Source organism: Ixodes scapularis, unplaced genomic scaffold, assembly GCF_016920785.2.
Source record: "Ixodes scapularis isolate PalLabHiFi unplaced genomic scaffold, ASM1692078v2 PGA_scaffold6__148_contigs__length_123643588, whole genome shotgun sequence".
Lineage (NCBI taxonomy): Eukaryota > Metazoa > Arthropoda > Arachnida > Ixodida > Ixodidae > Ixodes > Ixodes scapularis.
In genome coordinates, this window is record NW_024609881.1 from 25,919,438 (window position 1) to 25,939,557 (window position 20,120).

The 20,120-nt window shown below is 51.1% G+C and overlaps 1 protein-coding gene across 1 annotated transcript in view; it reads left to right on the forward strand.

Moving 5' to 3' along the window:
* Window positions 1–20,120, forward strand: part of LOC8042585 (fatty acid synthase-like) — a 131,371-nt gene that overhangs the window by 95,886 nt on the left and 15,365 nt on the right. The window contains exons 23-25 of the mRNA XM_040216147.2: window positions 6,788–7,031; window positions 16,939–17,175; window positions 18,619–18,860. Coding sequence (XP_040072081.2) covers window positions 6,788–7,031; window positions 16,939–17,175; window positions 18,619–18,860 — 723 coding nt within the window. The remainder of the gene's footprint in view (window positions 1–6,787; window positions 7,032–16,938; window positions 17,176–18,618; window positions 18,861–20,120) is intronic.

Consider the following 20,120-nt stretch of genomic DNA (forward strand, 5'->3'; position numbering starts at 1 on the left):
TATGCTCGAAAGGGAATCGTCAGCAAACACGACATTTACGCATATAGATGCCGACAATGTTGGTCGTAGTGCCCTCGATCCCCGCAGGGGGCACCTGTGGAAGTAGGTGTTTCGTGAGTGGTGTCACCACGGACCCCGAGCTTTGTGGGTTCGCCCGCCCACGTTTGGCAGTGCGTGGCTTTCCCGTGTCTGGGGAAAAGGGCATCCTGGTGGTTGAGTCAAACCCGGGGTAGGTTTGGACCCTTCGGGGCCCCCCGGGGGAGGCAATACACCACTTCGGCCCCCGCTTCTCGTAGACGGGACTCCTGATAAGGCCCGGCCAGGATGATTCAGTCTAGTCGCCTTTTCTTCTACTATCCCCTCCGATCTTTCACTTTTACCTTTCCTGTTTCTTTTACTTCTCTCTCACTTATCTTACTCCTTTTTCACCCTCATTGACTGCAAAGGCTAACCTTTGGTAGCAATTGACCTCTGTCTTGACCCACACTTGGGTATAGTTTCCCGGCAGCACTGTTAACGTAACGTCACTGGCCAAGCCTAACCCCTTGTTGGGCTCGGTAATTGGCGGTGCATCGCGGATCCTGAACACTCTTTGCCCTCCTATGGTGCCCCACCCCTCCAAAAACCGTTCAGGGACGCCTTTAAAAGGCGCTGCCTTGAACACAAAACCACTGAAAAAAATCCAAGGAATAAACCTCTGCAAACTTTTCTGTCATTCATTCGCTGGATGAACAGAAATCAGTTGCAAAGCTCTCACCCTTTGTTGTAGCTAAAGTTCTTGAGCACTTTGTAGGGTTCTCCTATAAGGCTAAGAACTCAACTGTGGAGACCTCCTGGTGGAGTTAGAAACAAAGAAAACAAAGTGGAGCACTCTCCAAGATGACCAGCATTGTTGACTTGAAAGTGTCGGTGAGCCCTCACAGTACACTTAACACCATTCGTGGTGTCCTCTCTGAGGATGGCTTCCTTTATACCAGTGAGGATGAACACCTTGAGGGCCTCAAAGGCTGTGGTGTCGTCGCCATCAAACGAATAATGTTTAAAAAGAATGGTGAAGAAATGCCCTCCAAGCATGTTACTTGACTTTCGAGAGGCACACTCTACCAGAGACAATAAAAGCAGGGTGTCTTAATTGCCGCATCCGCCCTTGTGTTCCCCACCCACAGTGGTGCTTTCGTTGTCAGGGTTTTGACCACCGATCACGCAGCAGTCGCGGATTGGAGACATGTGCAAATTGCGAAGGTCAAGGCCACGTCTCCGGCATTTGCGAGGCCGTGGCCTATTGCGCTATTGGCGGTGGACCACACCCCGCTTACTACCGCAGCTGTTCTTTCTTTCAGCAAGAAAAAGATATTCTTGCCCTTAAGGTCAAAGAAAATATCACATACATAGAAGCAAAAAACGCGTTTTTCCTTTTTTTCAAATGGTAGTTATCCTGAGGCGGTGCGCAGGGGCCCTGCACCGCGCTCGGTAATCAAGGGCCACCTAGGTCTCTCCCGAGATCTTGGCGGCCAACCTTAGGGCCCCGGCTCCCCGACCGAGGCAGCAGCAGCGGCCTCTTCCAACCCCTGGTGGTGGTACGCCGGCTGCCCCTCCATCCAAGGACAGGCCGGCAGCAGCCGCACCTGCCCCTTCTCCTAGGTCCCCTTCTAGGCATTTGGAGCGAGTTTCTCGCTCCTCCTCTCTGGAGAGGGCCCCCCTACCACAGGAGCAGCATGGCACCCATACAGCGCCTGTGAAAAGGGGTGTCAAGACGAGCTTGGGTGACCTATCGCCCAGTTCGTCCGCCACTTCTCTATCCGGGCGTGGCCGGGGTTTTCGCCCGAGTGTTCCAGGCCGGACCAGCTCCGTCATACTTCATCTATCAGACACCTCCCAGGACATGGAGATACCAACTGATGCTGACCATAAGTCTACTCCTGCGTCCGACTAGGATGGTATAGATGACAGCCCCTCGTAAATCTAAAAAGAAGCAACCTCTAGTAGCGCCCAAGTGATGGCCCCGATAGCGGCCGTATTGTTGATACTGCTTCCACCTTGTTCCAGTTGGCTCTTCAGAGTTTTATTTATTTTGCTAGATTTTTTCCCCTTAGATTTACATATTTACACACTTTTCAATAGATGACTAAGTTACATTTTATGCAATGGAACTGTCGCGGTATTTTAAGAAACATTGATGAGGTCAATCATTTCATGAATGAGCTTCGGCCCATCGCTCTTGCCTTACAAGAAACCCATCTACATTCCAATTTTTTTTAACATCTTAAGACGTCATCAGGATTTTAGAAAAGATCGCCCCTCTTCCATCCCTTCTGGTGGTGTTGTACTGACCGTGCAGAGTGTAGTTGCTCGCTCTCAAGTTCCACTCCGCACGCCCCTGGAGGCTATCGCAGTGCATGTCTTCGTGGACCGCCTTGTAACGCTTTTTTCTTTATATTTACCACCAAATGTTCCTTTGAATCTTCAAGAGCTGCAGGGACTTGTAGGACAGCTTCCTCAACCGTTTTCAATTTTGGGTGATTTTAACGCTCATCACCCCATGTGGGGTAGTACCCGTCAAGACTCCCGGGGTTATGTTATTGAACGTCTTTTATCGTCGTCTTGGCTGGGCCTTTTTAACGGGAAAGAGCCAACTTTTTTAGTGTGGCACACAACTCATTCACATCAACTGATCATTCTATCGCTTCACCTTCATTACTTCCTTGCTTTGCATTGAAGGTTCTCGGCAACCCTTTTGGAAGTGATTACTATCCAGTTATTTTAAAAAGTACCGTTTCATTGCCTTATCGTTTAGAGCGGGTATCTAGGTGGAAGTTAGACAAGGCTGACTGGGCACTTCTCAGTCTTCACTCCAAGTTAGAGCCTTCACTTCTTTCTTCTATGTCCCCTGAGAACGCTACGCTCTATATCACTGAGCAGATACTGAGTGCTGCTCACCGCTCTATTCCAGAAACTTCTGGTGATGTGCCAAAAAAATGCAAACCTTGGTAAAACAAGGAGTGTGCCACAACACTGGCAGACCAAGACAGGGCCTGAGAAAAATTTTGTAGATATCCCACTTCACACAACCTTGTGGAGTGAGAGCGCCGAAAAGTTGGACTAGGAAGCACGCAAACCGGAAGTCTTGCATGAAGTACTTGTCTTCCCAACTAGTTTTGTCCCTTCCAAAAAGACCTGGGACAGATATAGGAAAGTAAATGGAGATTATAGGTGCTTTGCCATCAAAACGTTTAATGCTCCTTGTTTGTCATTAAAATACATAGCTAACATCCTCGGGGAACATTTTTATAATCCATCTAGCTCGGCCAACTACAGTGGTAACGTCGCACAGTTTAAAGCTCGTGCGGAGCAACAAACGTTAGTCGTGTCTGGAGTAAATGTAGCCTCTTATAATCAGCCATTTACGCGATATGAACTTGAGATGGCCCTTAATTTGAAATGCAATCTGCTTCTGGGCCCGATGGGCTTCACTATGAAATGCTTCGTATCCTTCGTATCCTGTCTACGAAATCCCTTGAAAACCTTCTTTTTTTTATTCTGTATGGAAAAATGCTTGTTTTCCTCAGACTTTGAGGCATATCCATATGTTATTCCGCTTCTAAAACCCAATAAAGATCCTTCACAGCTATCAAGTTACCGCCCAGTCGCACTGACGAGCTGCTTCGGAAAAAACATTTAAAGGCTGATACACAGGCGACTGGTGTATGTATTGGAACAACAGGGGCCTTTGATAACAACCAGTGTGGATTCCGTCGAGGTCGTTCTACTCTCGATAACTTGGTACGCTTGGAAACTGTGATACGTGATGCATTTGTAAACCGGCAGCACTGTGTTGCATTTTTATTAGAATGCAATTAAATGCAAAGGTGCAAGCGAGCTAGACAAGAATGACGAAAATAATCCCTGGAGAAGGGGAACAAGAGGGACAAAGGACAAACATAAACCTCCAAACACAGCTATGTGACTGGTACGCGACCGACTGGTGGTGGCTGATAAAACCCGTTTGCTCTGCTGACGTCTAACCCCTGGTTAGCTCAGTTGGTAGAGCGCTCCACCTGTAATGGAGAGGTCCCGGGTTCGATACCCGGACCAGGCGGATTTTTTCGGTCGCGTACCAGTCACACAGCTGTGTTTGGAGATTTATGTTTGTCCTTTGTCCCCCTTGTTCCCCTTCTCCAGGGATTATTTTCGTCACTGTGTTGCAGTTTTTTTTATTTGGAGACGGCATAAGATACAGCGTGGAGACATGGGATTCTTCAAAATCTGTATGCATGTAACATCCGTGGTCGTATGCTGTAATGCATAAGGGAATATCTAGCAAACAGGACTTTTCAAGTTCTTCTTGGCTACAGCCTATCCGATTCCTACGTGCAAGGAAATGGAGACCCTCAAGGAGGAGTCTTGAGCGCGATTTTATTTGTGCTAAAAATGTATTCAATTCCACGACTGCTACCTCCTTCTGTTTCATATTCTCTTTACGCTGATGATATACAGATCTCCTCTTCCTCTTGTAACCTTTCCAGCTGTGAGCGCCAATTGCAGATAGCCATAAACAAACTTTTCAAGTGGGCTCAAAAGAACGGGTTTCGGTTCTCTGCATCCAAAACAATCTGTGCGCACTTTTCTTAGCGTCGTGGGCTGTCATTGGATCCATCACTGGAACTAGATGGAAATCCTGTACCTGTCAGGAAAGAGCACAGATTTCTTGGTGTGATATTTGATGAAAAGCTTAATTTTATTTCACACCTGAAAGCTTTAAAAACTAAACGTCTTCAGTCCATGAATCTTTTGAAAGTTCTATCTCACAAGTCATAGAGTTCTGACAGGAATTGTATTCTACGGTTGTACAACGCCCTTGTGAGATCTCGTCTTGACTATGGTGCGACAGTGTATGGATCGGCCCGGCCATCTGCCCTCAGGATGTTGGACCCAGTTCGCCACCTTGGGTTGAGACTAGCAACTGGTGCTTTCCGGACGCCCCCTATCTCCAGTTTGTATGCAGAAGCTAATTAGCTATCACTGAACAAACGACGTACATATCTTAGCCTAGCGTATGCTTTTTAGATGCTGCCTGACCCTCAAGACCCCACTTACTCTTCCCTTACAACTTCGAGGTTTTCCCGTCTTTTTAAAAACAAGCCAAGCATCGTGACACCATTAAGCACCCGCATTGAAGAACTTTGCACTTCACTGCATCATTTATTGGACCCGGTCGGCCTCATTCAAAAGGTCGACAACCGTATTCCTCCCTGGAAGACACTGCTAGTTGCCTGTGACTGGCCGCTCACAAAATTTAACAAACATGGCATTTCTCATGCTGTAATACTGCAAGAGTTTTGTGAGGTACAAATCAGGTATGATGGTTATTTTCGTGTTTACACAGATGGCGCCAAGACTTCGTCTTTTGTTGGCTGCGCTGTGTATTCAGAACGCTTCTCTAAAATTAAGCGACTTAATTCGCAAGCATTTTTACTGCAGAACTCTATGCAGTATCAATTGCGATAGACTACATTCTACATAAGAAAATAATTAGGGCTGTTCTGTTTGTTGATTCTCAAAATTTGATCATTGCAGTTTGCTCTGTTAAAGAAATTAAAAACATGCTTGTACAACAAATTCAGAGTAAACTCAACACTGCTCTACATGGCGGTCAAAGCATAATATTTTGTTGGGTGCCTAGTCGCGTTGGCATAGAGGGCAGCGAGAAGGCTGACAGGCTTGCAGGGTCTGTGGGAAACCTTGTCCAATCGTCTTCCTGTTTACCATATCAGGATATAAAACATTTAGTAAAGCATCACTTTTTCGTTGTTGGCAGTTGGAATGGGACAGGGAGTGTGAAAACAAGCTCCACGTTAGAAAGCCTGTTCTTGGAGCCTGGGAAAGCGCTTCATATGCAAGAGTCGTTTTTATGAAACCTTGATGTGCCGTCTGAGAATTGGGCATTCTTTTATCACTCATAAGTACCGAATTTGGGGAAATGATCCAGCTACTTGTGATCAGTGTGGAGATACTCTTAATATTTTACATATTTTCTGGTCCTGTCCCGGTCTGGAGCCAAAGTGTCGTGTTCATTTTCCTGAGTTGTTTCGACAACAGATCCCGTTTCGTCTGGCCCTCCTGCTGGGGGAGAATCCCATAGTCCCTTTTAGCAGGATAATAGACTTTCTTACTAGCATTGGCATTTTATACCAACTATAGCTTTGCCAAGTCCTAGGTTGCACTTTTTTAACACCCTCACCAAAGTATGCTGATTGTTACTATCGTTTGGCGCAGATGGCCTCGTAGCTCTTGCGCTATTAAACCCCGAAATCTTCATCATCAGTGCCCTCGATAAATGGCGGCGGCCGAGAGCAAAGGTCAGCGGTGAAAGCGTATGCATGCGCAAACGCTTATTGGAAAGATGTGACATCGCGGGTAAAACATGGCCCAGATCTATCCTGTTGACCTGATAGTTGTTACTTCTTCTTAAAAAACTGGCGATTGTCGTTTCTTTATAAAAAAAGTTGCCCCTTGGAGATTTAGAAGGGGAACGGTCGACTTTGAAGGACGCACAACGACAACTTGGGAGACGGACGACAGCGCATGCGTGGTTAATCACCGCCTCATGTCGTTTCACCAGCTGCGTCTCCTGTAAAGGCGACGGTTGCTTCTCCCGCAATATTTGCAGCAACAAATTGGGGTCCGTCTAGATACTCTGCACTGCAAGCGGAACATCTACGGTTACTCTAGTCGCAGTGAAACGCGGATGCCTGAGTCGCTCCTCAGAGGGGGCGTGTGTGGAGCGCAGGCTCTAAGGGACGCCCTGCTGGAGAACCAGACGGTGGAGGCGTTCGAGGCGGTGTTCCGCCCCAAGGCGGCCTGCACCCTGCACCTGGATGCGGCGTCCCAGGAGCTGTGTCCCCAGCTGGACCACTTCGTGGCTTTCTCGTCAGTGACGTGCGGCCGGGGCAACGAGGGCCAGACCAACTACGGCTACGCCAACTCCGTCATGGAGCGCGTCTGCGAGAGGAGGGTGGCCGACGGACTGCCTGGTGGGTGTCTCTTGCTCCGGGGCACGGGTTCTCATACTTTCCGATCCTGAGGAACTAGGTTATTGCGAATATTCAATTAGTGGTTCCGATTAATAGGTCGTTTCATATTTAGCTTCGAGGTGAACAGCAATATTCATACTTATCGAAGTATTGATCGCGGCGGCTCCGCGGGTATAGCTTCGCTGCGGCGCACAGGCGCTGATTGAGAAGTGCCCTCAACGGGGCTGACCTACCGCGATGAACACTTCGAAAGATTCAAATATTGCAGTTAACCTCGAGGCGAACGTCGAATAGTCTGTCATTCAAAACTACTATTCGAAAATTTGTGCATTCACACATATCTACCTGAATGACAGTCGAGGAACTCCTCCCAAGCTAGGCATCGATGCGATAAAGCGGTTCAGAAGCATACAAAAACCATTAAAAGTAATATGCACACAGTAGAAACTGTTTGGCTCACCGGTGCGAATCAGTGGGTGGCTCGAATTTTCCGAAGTAGTGCTTGATTTGGAAAAACAACTTTGGCTTAGGGGCAGGAGCGTTCAGGGAAATGGTTTAGGGAACCCATGAGGGTACTCTGAAGAGCCCCTGAGTTCCTAAGGAAACGTAGTCTCTGGGACATGTTGTAAGGTACTATTCTGCTCATCTATCGAAAATACCACGCTGTGCTTGTAATCTCCTCAAATTTCCAGCTAGTCTAACTGTTTTCTTCATTAAAAATTTGATTGTGCACCGCTGGCCCGCAGATGGACACGTCGGTCGTCGCCACAATGGCCAGGACTGCCGCAATCGCATCAAACGTCTTTCCTGGCACACGATATTTGAAAAGCATTATGTTAATGTCCTTCGGAATTTTCATCGTGCTACACTTGTTCGGCGATGTCTCACGGACAAAAGTCCCAGCCACGATGTAAGATGCTACTCTTTAGGTGAGGACACGCAGCCCGGCGAATGCTTCGACGCGATCGGCGGCATAAAGTCCTGCTGGCATGCGCCCGAGTAGCCTATGCCAACAGCGCCACCGTTAGCCTAACGGCAGAACTGAGTAAAAAGAACAAACAAAAGCAAAAAAAGTGTTGTGTTGCCATGGCACCCGAATGCATGCACTTTCTGTCCTGTGCATCTGCTCCGACCTCAAAGAACGCTGACTCGAACGCAGCGTCAAATATATCTCCACGCCAATGCGTTCATAAAACTGCTCTTCCTTCCCTTACTCGAGGCAGGAAACTATGATCAATTGCGAGTTTAAGAATAATGTACAGTCGGCGGCAAAAATATGCGGGGCACGGGAACGTCAGCCGAAATGGCTGGTTGCGCCTTCTGACGGCGCGCGGCCGCTCTCAAGATTCACGCTTCGGGAATGTGCTTCCTTTCGTGCTCGAAGTAATGTCTTGTTTGCTCGCTTCCGCCCGACGCGCACGAGATAACCGGGACCGGCGCAAGGTGCCACTATGACAGCCATATCATGCCACGCGTCTGCCTCAGCCACCGAGATGAATGACGGAGCTCGCGCATGCTACGATAACCTGTCGCGGCACCTTGCGCCGTGCCCTCTTGTCTCGTAGGTGTCGAATGGAAGCGAGCGAAAAAAGCATGACCGCGAACAAGAAAGGAAGGGCATGCGCAAAGCGCGAGTCTTGAGAGCGGCAACGCGCCGTGAGAAGGCGCTGCCAGTCTTTTCGGCTGGCGCTCCCGTGCCCCGTAAACTTTTGCTCCTGACTGTACGTAAATATAATACACATTAGCAATAAATTTGGCAATTGTGGCGTGCACACGTGCGATACCCACACCTCTATATCTTGCTCCGTTGTCTCGGCAAACCTCGAACGATTCTCGTACATACCTGTGTAGGCGCCGAGCGCCAAAAAGAGAAGAAGAGCGCAAGGTGGGGTAGCGCGTGACACTCGGTGTAGCGTGTAGCACGGCCGACGATCTCGGTGGGTCCCGAAAACATCCCTCATAGCGTTAGGTATTGTAAAGTGTAAATCGTGTAAATAAATGTGTAGGATCAACACTTGGTCCCTAAATGTTTAATGACCCCGCAACGCACGCATTCTTCAGTGTTTTCGCCTCCATCGTGCGAGAAATGGCCACTGGACAACACAACAGAGATGTCGGTGCGGTTCGTTTTCGACTCCAGCAGCTTTGGCCATCAAACCCCCTCCTATGGTTCGCTCAAGTGGAGGCTCAGTTTCACACAGCAAAGATCACGGGAAAACTGACAAAATTCCTCCAAGTCATTGGAGTTTTGTCACCAGAAGTCGCAACAGAGGTCCGGGACCTTATTCTCACGCCACCAAATTAGAACCCGTACGACACCCTCAAAGCGGGACTGGTGAGAAGAACGTTCATTTCCCGAGAAGGACGACTACAGCAACTGCCGAAAATGGAAGAACTTGGTGACCAAACGCCATCCCAAATGCTTCGACGCCTCCAGCAACTGCTTGGTGACTCTCCTACGACATTGGACCCTTCGCTTTTTCGAGAGCTTTTTCTCTAGCAGCTACCCGCGACTGTCAGCATGGTGCTGGCACCAACAACCAACCTCACCATCGAAGCTTTGGCAGAGCTCACGGACAGAGTCGTGGAGGTAGCCTCACCGGCTATATCAACGGTTGCTACAGACTCTCTGGCTCTTAGTAGGTCGCCGCAAGAGAACAGCGACATAAGAAAATTTCTGGTCCCAGATGTCGTCGAGGACATGCGGACGCAGATCAACCAGTTGACAACGCAAGTAACCGCACTCATGACCGCTGCTCCATGTAGATCTCGCCAGCGTTCAAGATCTCGTTCTTCACAGTTCGGACGTTCCCCACGACTACCCGGATCCTCTCCACCAGGTATCTGCTGGTACCACTGGAAGTTTGGGAACAAGGCACCAAAATGTCGAGCTCAATGTACGGCGTCAGAAAACGGCTCAGCGCGCCACTAGAGGCGGCTGTCGGAGTGCTCACTCTACCTCCCGCCTGTTTTTGTCACAGACAAAAACTCTAAACTACGATTTTTGGCAGACACGGGTGCCGAAGTGTGCATATTCTCTCGCGCCACCGAGCATATCCTCAAGCAAGCGACAGCCATGTACACTACCGGCAGCTCCCCCCCCCCCCCCCCCAACAAGAGACATATTCCCACTTATGGCGAGTCTTCCCTCACCCTCGACATAGGGCTCCGTTGAACCTTCCGATGGATATTTCTCCTCGCGGCTGTCCCTTACCCGATTCTTGGCGCAGACTTTTTTCGTCACTATAATCTCCTGGTAGACATGCTTCATCTTCGGCTAATAGATGACACCACTCTCTTGACTGTGCAAGGCATTGAAATGAAGTCGTCACTTCTTCCACTGATCATCCCTGATCCTCCTCTTTCACCCTACGACAACCTTCTCAAGGAGTTCAAGTGGCTAACATGTCCGAGCAACTTTTCCCGACCCGTGCCACATGACGTGTCCCAACATATCGAGACGACGGGGGCTCCCACCTATGCTCGACCACGACGACATGCTCCAGAACGTCTGAAGATCGCCAAGGCAGAGTTCGAACACAAGCTGGAATTGGGCATTATTCGTCCTTCTTCGAGTCCATGGGCCTCGCCTCTGCGTATGGTACCTAAAAAAGAGCCCGGAGATTGGCGACCTTGCGGCGACTACCGTCCCCTAAACAACGCCACACTACCAGACAGGTATCTAATACCACATGTCCAGGACTTTTTGCTATCCCTTCACGGCTCAACTATTTTTCGAAGATAGATCTCGTCAAGGCCTACCACCAGATACCGGTTGAACTTGCAGACGTTGCTAAGACGGCCATCACGACACCATTTAGGCTGTTTGAGTACCTTTAAATGCTCTTCGGACACAGAAATGCCGCCCACACCTTTCAAAGGTTGATCAACACCGTCCGCAGAGGATTGCCTTTCTGCTTTGCATACGTTGATGATCTCCTAATCTTCAGTCAAAACCAGACTGAACACATCCAACATCTGCGACTTCTTTTCCAGCGCCTCGCCGATTACGGTGTTAACATCAACCAAGGAAAAGACGAACTCCGGGCATCACACCTAGAATTCCTAGGCCACAAAGTGAATCAACACGGCATACGGCCCCTTCCAAGAAAAGTGCTAGCGATCAGCTATTTCCCAGCACCCAGAACCATTCGCCGCCTTCGCGAGTTCCTTGGACTGGTGAACTTTTATCGGCGATTTGTTCCCCAGTGCGCTGAGATTCGGTTTCCCCTTACTTCTCTGCTGAAAGGGAGCAAGACACCCTCGTCTCCTGTGCAGTGGACACTGATCGCAGAACAAGCTTTCAACCGAGCGAAACTGGAACTAGCAAATGTGACGCTTCTGTCACATCTCCAGCACAACACTCCAACTACCATTATGGTAGACGCCTCCGACGTCGCCGCAGGAGCAGTCTTACAACAACTAATCGGCACTGTCTGGAAGCCAATTGCTTTCTTTTCAAGAAAACTGACATCGGCGGAACAACGTTACAGAACTTTCGGACGTGAGCTGTTAGCAACGTACACTGCAATACGCCATTTTCGAACTTTTCTTCAAAGAACAGAGTTCTTCGTGCTGACAGACCACAAGACCCTCACGTATGCTGTGCAAAATGGCACAGACACACACTTACCTCGCGAGACACGGCACTTGGCTTATATTGCCGAATATACCACTGACATTCGCCATGTCAGAGGCCTCGACTGTCCTGTTGCTGACGCTTTGTCCTGGAGCACCCCAATTTCCTGTGGACTTGGTTTTCCTTCTGCTGTCGACTATGATGCAATAGGCGTTGCACAGCAACAAGACCAGGAGCTTAAACATCTACGCGAATTTCCTGGTCGGCTTGTCTTCGAGGAGATTTATTTACCTTCATCCACCACACGAGTAGTCTGGGACGTCTCTACCGCTACACCAAAACCATTCATACCTGCCAACTTTCGAAGGCAAGTTTTTGACACCGAACACGGTTTATCTCATCCCGGTATTCGTGCCACTTAACATCTAATGATTGAACGCTTCCTCTGGCCCGGAATCAAAAAAGATGTCCGAAGCTAGGCTCAAACCTGCATTCACTGCCGAAAATCGAAGGTCCGACGTCACAGTTCTGCGCCGCTACAGGCATTTATACCCACAAAAAAACGCTCCGACCACATTCACATCAATATTGTGGGATCCCTGCCACCATCTGAGGGTTATCGATATCCTCTTAGATGCGTGGATCGGTTCATCCGCTGGCCACATGCATTTCCCATTCAAGATATTCGAGCAGACACCGTAGCACGCACCTTCGTTCAAGACCTGTTGTTCGTCCTGGTCGTAGCTCTTCGCAGCTGCCTCGAGCCGCGGCGGCATAGTTCTTGATCTTGCTTCCTCTGGGCGTTTGATGCAGTTCCACATATGTGCGTCTGACCTGCCGCCTCCCACCGACAGACCTTGCACTTGTCGGTCGGGTATGTCTCGGGGTACATGCGATGCATCAGACCTGGGCTCGATAGTGATCCGGTCGGAAGCTGCCTCAGTAGTACCGCCTCCGCTCTACTCAGCCTCGGGTGCGGGGGAGGGAGCGTCCTGCGAGCCAGGCAGTAGGCCTTCGTGATGTCGTTATAGTTCATCATGCGGTCCTTGGCTCCGAGCCACTTCGGACGGTCTGTCGCCGGGTGCGGTTGGTTAGCGCTCGCGCCGCTGCGTGCGCCGTCTCATTGTGGTTGTCATTGCGTCCCGACGCGTCGACCACGTGCGCTGGGAACCACTTGATTCTCACTTTTCTGTCTTGCAGTTTGATCCCTTGCAATACGCGCTCGGCCTCCCTACAGATTTGGCGTTTGGTGAAGTTTCGCACCGCCTCTCTCGAGTTACTCAGCACCGTGTGGCACTCTGCGTCGGCGATAGCCAGGGCGATGGCCACCTCCTCCGCTTGTTCCGCTGTGGCGCTTCTCACGCTCGCTGCCGTCCTCGTGGCGCCGCCGGTTGACCCCTTGATGACAACCGCTGCGAAGGCGTTCCGTTTGTATTCGGCCGCGTTCACGTACCACGCGTGCTTGTCTTTGGTTTGCAGGTCGATGAGAGCCTTGGCCCTCGCTGCTCTTCTTCCCTTGTTGTAGTCGGGATTCATATTCTTGGCTATGGGGTCGACTCTGGTCTGGCGTCTGACCTCTTCGGGGACGGGAAGCTTCCTCTCCACCTCATTCGAGCCTCCTATTCCCAGGTCGTCCTGTATCCTCCTCCCGGTTTTAGTCGTGGACAGCCGCTCCAGTTTGAGCGGCCCGTTGCGCTTCGGCTATTTCTTCGAGAGTGTTATGTATCTCGAGTTGTAAGAAGCGGGTCGTACTCGTGGACTCGAACAGGCCCTACGCCGTCTTGTACGCTCTTCGGTTGATGACGTTGATTTTGTTGCGTTCGTGTTGCAGCCATCTGTGGTAGGCTGCAACGTACGCGAAGTGACTGATAATGAAGGATTGGACGAGCCTGATTAGGCTCTCCTTTCTCATGCCTGCCTTCCGGGACGTGACTCGTTTGAGAAGTCGCGTTGCGTTGGCCGCTTTTAACGTGACACGGGCGACAGTTTCGCCGTTTCTTCCGTGCTTTTCGATGACCATGCCTAGGATCTTGATTTTGCCGACCTCGGGGATCACGTTGCCGGATTTGGTTACGATACGGATTTTTTCGTACTCGCGTTGTCTGGGCTTGCCTCTGCCCTTGCTTGTAGGTGGGACTATTTGTAGCTCCGATTTGCTCGGCGAACATCTCAGTCCGGTGCCTTCCAGCTGGTCTTCTATCGCGTCGACGACGGCTGGCAGCGCGCCCTCGATGTGGAAGTCGCTGCCGCCGGTTACCAACAGCGCGATATTGTACTCGTAGATAGTGTGCCTGACGTCTTCGATGTCCGCGAGGTTCTCGGCCACTCCGATCATTACCAGGTTGAACAACATCGGCGAAATGACCGACCCCTGCGGTGTCGAGCTCCTTCCCTTGCGTCTGTAGGTCACCTCGTAGCTCGGCGATCGTAGCTCGGCGATCCTGTCCGTGAGGAAGTCCTTAATATAGTAGTTATAGGGATCTTTCGCCCATGTTGAGCTTGGAGATCTGGGACAGGACGCCGAGTGTTTCACCTTGTCAAAAGCGCTCTGTAGGTCGAGCCCCACGATTGCCTTCTTGTCGCGGGCGTTGCCGCCGTCGTCGATGATTTGGTATTTGAGCTGCAGCATCGCGTCCTGCGTGCTCAGGTGCCGTCTGAAGCCGATCACTGTGGCCCGGTACAGCCCTTCGCGTTCCAGGTAGTCTTGCCACCTGTTGAGCAGGACGTGCTCAAACACCTTGCCCACGCAGGACGTGAGCGAGATGGGCCGGAGGCTGTCCGTGTCCGGTGGCTTCCCCGGCTTGGGGATCAGGATGGTCTTGGCTGTCTTCCACTGTTTCACAGCGCGCCCGCTCTCCACAACATCTTGAAGTATTTTGCTAGGTTCTCAATCGTCGTCGAGGTTCTTGAGCGTCTTGTTTGTGACGAGGTCCGGGCCGGACGCCGACCGGCTGCAGAGGTCGTTCAGGGCCACGCGGATCTCCTCGATGTCGATGTCACGATCGAGCTTCGCGCTGGGTAGGCCGCTGTACGCGCGTGTTGTTCGGTGGGTGTAGTTGGCAGGTATTCGTCGTTGATGCGCCTGGTGACTTCGTCGGCGCCATGTGCCGAGACCGGCCGGTGTATGAGCTTGGCGAGTCTGTCGCTTTGGTGCGACTTGGTCTTGGTTTCATCGAGCACGTGCCGCAGCAGGTTCCACGTCTTCCCGTTGTGCATCTGCCCGTCTGCCGCGTTGCAGATCTCGTTCCACTGTTGCGCGCATAGCGCGCGGCAGTGATCCTCGATCGCTCGGTTGAGCTCCGCCACCTTCTTTCTAAGCCTGCCGTTGAGCCGTTGTTTCTTCCATTGATTGAGTATCGACATTTGGCTTCGATGAGATGCGCTAGCCGGCTGTCTACTTTGTCGATCTCCGCGCCCGTTTCAAGTTCTTTGGTCGCATCGCGTACACTCTTGGTGATTTCTGCCGTCCACGAGTCGATGTCTTCGATCTCGTCCTCACCGTCTCTCTTTTGGTTTCTAGCGTCTCGGAAGGCATCCCAATCTATCCATCTTTGTGTTCTGATGCTGGTGTCGTTGTGTTCCGGTATGCTGATGTCCACGACGGTGTGGTCGCTGCTAAGGTCGGCCCACATGTTTCTCCAGGTGATCGCTCCCCGGGCATCGTTCTTAACGAACGTGAGGTCCGGAGTGGTGTCCCGGGACACGAAGTTACCGATTCTCGTCGGATGGGTCGGGTCCGTGATGAGGATGAAGTCGAGTTCTGTGGCATCTTGGTACAGGCCGCGGCCCTTTGTTGTGTACTTGTTGCAACTTCAGGCTGGCTTCATCGCATTGAAGTCACCGCACGCGAGCAGCGTGTTGCGGCCCGCTGCGGTGCTGGCTCTGTGCAGTAATGTCCAGAATCTCTGTTTTCTCTGCGATGGGTTGCTGTAGATGTTAAGCAGAAATATGCTTCCTTTTCTCTTCTTGCCCGGGATGATTCCAGTGAGTGTGTGCTCGATCTTTCTATTGTTGTGCAGCTCGTGTTCGACGAACGTGAGTTCCTTCCTGACCAGGGTGCACAGGCCTCTGCCATCGGGCGGTCCCTAGTGCACTCTGTAGCCGGGTAGCGACGGTGCGTCGGTGAGTGTCTCTTGTATTAGTATCACGTCCGACTTGAGCGCGACATGTGCGATGACCGCCTTCTTCCTTCCGAGGCCGCGACGGTTCCATTGCCTCGCTGTTTCGCCTGCTGCTGCTGCTGTTGCGCTGGCGGCCATGATTGCGTTGGCGTATACTGGGTTTCTTGGTTGGGTGGATTTGCGTGAAGAGGGGCGCAAACGTCGGGTGGCTCACGATCGGCTGTAGGGTCCTTTTGATGTAGGCGAACCTGTTCATGTTCCCGACTTGGTTCGTCTCGATTGTTTGTTTCATTCACTGCTGCGATATTCGCCGCGATTAGCTCTTTGAGTTTGGAACATATTGCTTCGAATCTGGCTTAGAGGCTGTCGATGCGATCGTGTTCTTTCTATTTGCGTGTGGCCTCGACGGCTGGTTTCTTCGGGGCCGGTTCCGCTACGGCTGTCTCCTGGAGCCCTAAACTCGTCAGACACAAAGCTGTAGCCGAAAGTTCGCGGAGCGCGCCGATTGGACGTCGACGAGAAAAACGCCAAGTCATCGTCGTGATTGTCCAATCGACGCACTCCGTCAACTTCGGCTCCAACTTTGTGTTTGACGAGTTTAGGGCCCCTGGTTGTTTACGGTTGTTTCCTCGGTCTTGCTTGTGCTTGGCGTGGGTCTCTGTAGAGGCTCGTTGTTACGCTTATTCCGAAAACAACCGCAGAGACTCCGGTCTGTTTGGATCTAGACAATCAAACTCTTCGTCACACACCACGACCATTATTCACCGCAACGAAACATGCGCAGGTGATTCTCTCCGAGCTCCGCCTCGCCAAGTGACGTGGTGTTTACCACCATCATACTGTCATGCTCGGAAGGCGGGAGAGAGAGAGAGGGGAGGGAGAGAGAGTATTGTAGTCACCGAGCGCCAAGAAGAGAAGAAGAGGAGCGCAAGGTGGGGTAGCGCGCGACACTCGATGCAGCGTGCAGCACGGCCGACGATCTCAGTGGGTAGCGAAAATATCCCTCGTAGCGCTAGATATTGTAAAGTGTAAATAGTGTGAGTAAATGTGTAGGACCTACACTCGGTCACTAGACCTGAAACGCAAGACGCGAGAATCTCAAAAGCTGCGCCGATACAGTGGAACAGTCTAGCGAGTTGGAGGCGACACTCGCTCAAACTGGACTCGAGGCCGGAGAACCCCCCGCTGACCTCCCATGTCCCCCCAGGCCTGGCCATCCAGTGGGGCGCCATCGGTGACGTGGGCGTCTTGCGGGAGACGGTGGGGGCGGACGTGGTGGTGGGCGGCACGGTGCCTCAGTGCATCGGCTCGTGCCTGGCGGTGCTGGACCGCTTCCTGCGCCAGGGCCACCCCGTGGTCTCGAGCCTGGTCAAGGCCGACCTCTCCTCCGGGGCCAAGGCCAAGGACAAGAAGGACCCCGTCCAGTCCGTGACACACATCCTCGGTAAGTCCCCTCCCTCGTACTGCTCGTGGGAGGTGCCGAGGCTGGTTCACGTACTCGCAACTACATAAACAAGCGACGCAACAATTTTTTTACTTTGCAAAAATGTTCTTTCAAATTAATTTCTTACGGTTATAGCCTATAAACCACGCGTTAGATTTCCTCCTCGTGCAGTGGTAGTCGCAAAGAAAAATGGTAAAAAACACGAGCAGCATTTTTTCTCACGATTGGCAGCCAGAACCAGCAGCCACGTGATCTGGAGCCGATTATACTCCGCCAATGTCTATAATAGCCAGACGTTGTTGGGGATTCGGCTATTGTCGTCATTGCAGCGATTGGACACGAGCCACTACCCAAACGCTCGTCGAGCTATTGATTATCGCGAGCCCAAATCGAGTGCCCGTGCAATGCTTGGATCCAATCTACGAGCCGCATTCAAATATTGCCATTGGGGGACTATGCCAACAATGCGCCCTCTGAACAACGTCGTGAAGTTTTGCGAAGAGATTAAAAGAAAACGATTGTTTTACACCGAAGCTGTTTACGGCCAGGGTTCAGTGGATATTTTGTTTGCAGTGACTAAAAACTCCACGCTCGCACCGCCGTACGCACCGGACGCGCACCCCTTCCCCGTTCAAAAGGTCGAATTAACTAACAATAAAAAAGCGCTGACAACGCCCGTGCAAAGTGCCATTTGTTTTAGGCTTTTGATTTAGCACAGTTGCTTATGCAGACGCCGGCATATGCGGCGCGTGGAACACCATTGTTTGCATCCTCCTTGATGCTTGGGTAATTTAGCAATAGGTCTATTCAGTAGATTAGTTACCTATGGGCACCACTTTCAAGATCAGTAGGCTCTCAGCTAGATAATGAAGATTTCTCAGATATTTGTCCCTGTGCGACCCGTGTCGGCCATACGCCCGCACCGCCCTCTCTTTGTCGTTCCTTGCAACCAAACACAAGTGTCTGAACCAGCGTTTAGTAATGAATCGAGGAAGGTTTTGTCTGGAGTGATATTTCTTCGCGTCTTTATGGCGACTTCGCTGCCCCTCAATCTGTGAAGCGGTCGAGGGAATCCATTGGTGCTGCGCGCATTTTTCCGCCGAGCTGATTATTTTAAGAAATTCTGTCCGAAGCATGACTTCTACGTTTTATATATTCGCAGTTGTGCGCTAAAATACCGGCGACTACGCTGCCTTTTAAAGACGGCAGAAAATAACCCCTCCTTTAAGTGGTTCAAAGTCGCGCTAAAATTGACGCTTTATGGTTGCAAAACAGTACATAGAAAGAAACTAATTTTGCAATGTTAATCGAAGCGCCAACAACGATCGTACACAAAATGAATACTGGTCCAAACAATAAAGAGAATTTCTGGCGTCCTTTTATTGCCGTAGTTTATGAATACCGCTCGAGCGTGCGAGGCTCAGTGCCTCTTTTGCCCCGCAGATCACGCGTCGGTGTCGGAAGTGCCCCGCCTGACGCTCATGGAGAAGCTGGTGCCGGACCAAGTGGTGGTGGAGATGAACGGGCGCCCCGGTGGACCGGTGTTCCTGGTGCATCCCATCGAGGGCCACGTGGGGGCCCTCAACGAGCTGGCCCGGCAGCTGCCCGTTCGGGCAGTCGGGCTGCAGTGCACGCGCGACTTGCCCACACACAGCATAGAGGAGCTGGCCGCTATTTACCTCCAGGTGCGCCAGCACCGCTCGCCCTCCCGCTGGCCGGCAGGCGCCTGGCGTCGAGCACGGTGTCGACCAAAAGATTGCGTGGGCAATGCCCAAAACCTTAGTCGCGGTCATGCTCCTAAAGTGCTTTCCACTTATAACGATACCACGTATGACGATGTACCGCCTATAACATTCGGTTATCGCTCAGATTCTAGTCTAGATACGACGATACTCGGTTATAACGATTAAATGTTCGGGTTTTCTCATTGTCATTACAAGTGGACTGCGCTGTAATACCTCGCATAAAAGATATTTTGCAGGTACTGTCCGAGGCTTGTTTCTTCCTGCCAGATTGGACGTGCACACACCGTCTGCACCTCTCCAGACAATGTTTGCAAGAGGCGATACAACAATTTTAGTACTTTCAGTTATTCTTGTTCAGCCCGCTTGCACTTTTGGATTTAATTGCATTATAAGCATAGCCTTAAAATGCAAGCCGTTCACCCTGGTTGGTGATAGACTGGTGGCAGCTGATAAAACCCACTTGCTCTACTGACGTCTAACTCCTGTTTAGCTCAGTTGGTAGAGCGCTCCACTGGAGATGGAGAGGTCCCTGGTTCGATACCCGGACCAGGCGGTTTTTTCGGTCGCGCACGAGTCCCGTAGCTGCGTTTGGAGACTTGTGTTGGTCCTTTGTCTCCCTTCTCCTGGGATTATTTTCGTCACACTTAAGTTGTTGTTCTGTTCTCCATGCAGTGGCAGTCGCGGAAAGGATTAAAGAAAAAACTAGCAGCATTCGTCTCCTCGACAGTTCCGACATAGATAGAGTTCGGCTATTCCCGTCATCGCCGCGATCGCGAACAAACCATTACTCGAATGCGCGTCCAGGCGTTGTCACGAGCCCGCATTGAACGCTCGCGTAGTGCTCGGCTGCACTGTACGCGAGCACTTGGCGACCACGGCGGGGCCCCCCGTGGGCAGCCGTTTAGATACCGTCGCTGCGTACATCGCAAATCTAGATGACAAAAACCTGGAGATTGCATCGTTGACGACGCCAGCAAGATGCACACGTATACTTGTGCATCTTGAGCACCCACCAAAGCTGTCCACGCAGGTTGTTGACTTGCGAAAAAATAGCTGACCGAAAGTATAGTGTGGTAACTGTGTTTAAGCATAACTCCAGACAAGGATGACTTCACTGAGGTTAGGGTTGCCCGTGTAAGTGGGCTATAAAATGTGTTAAATTGACTCATGGGAAACACCAATCATGTCCCCATTGGGGAA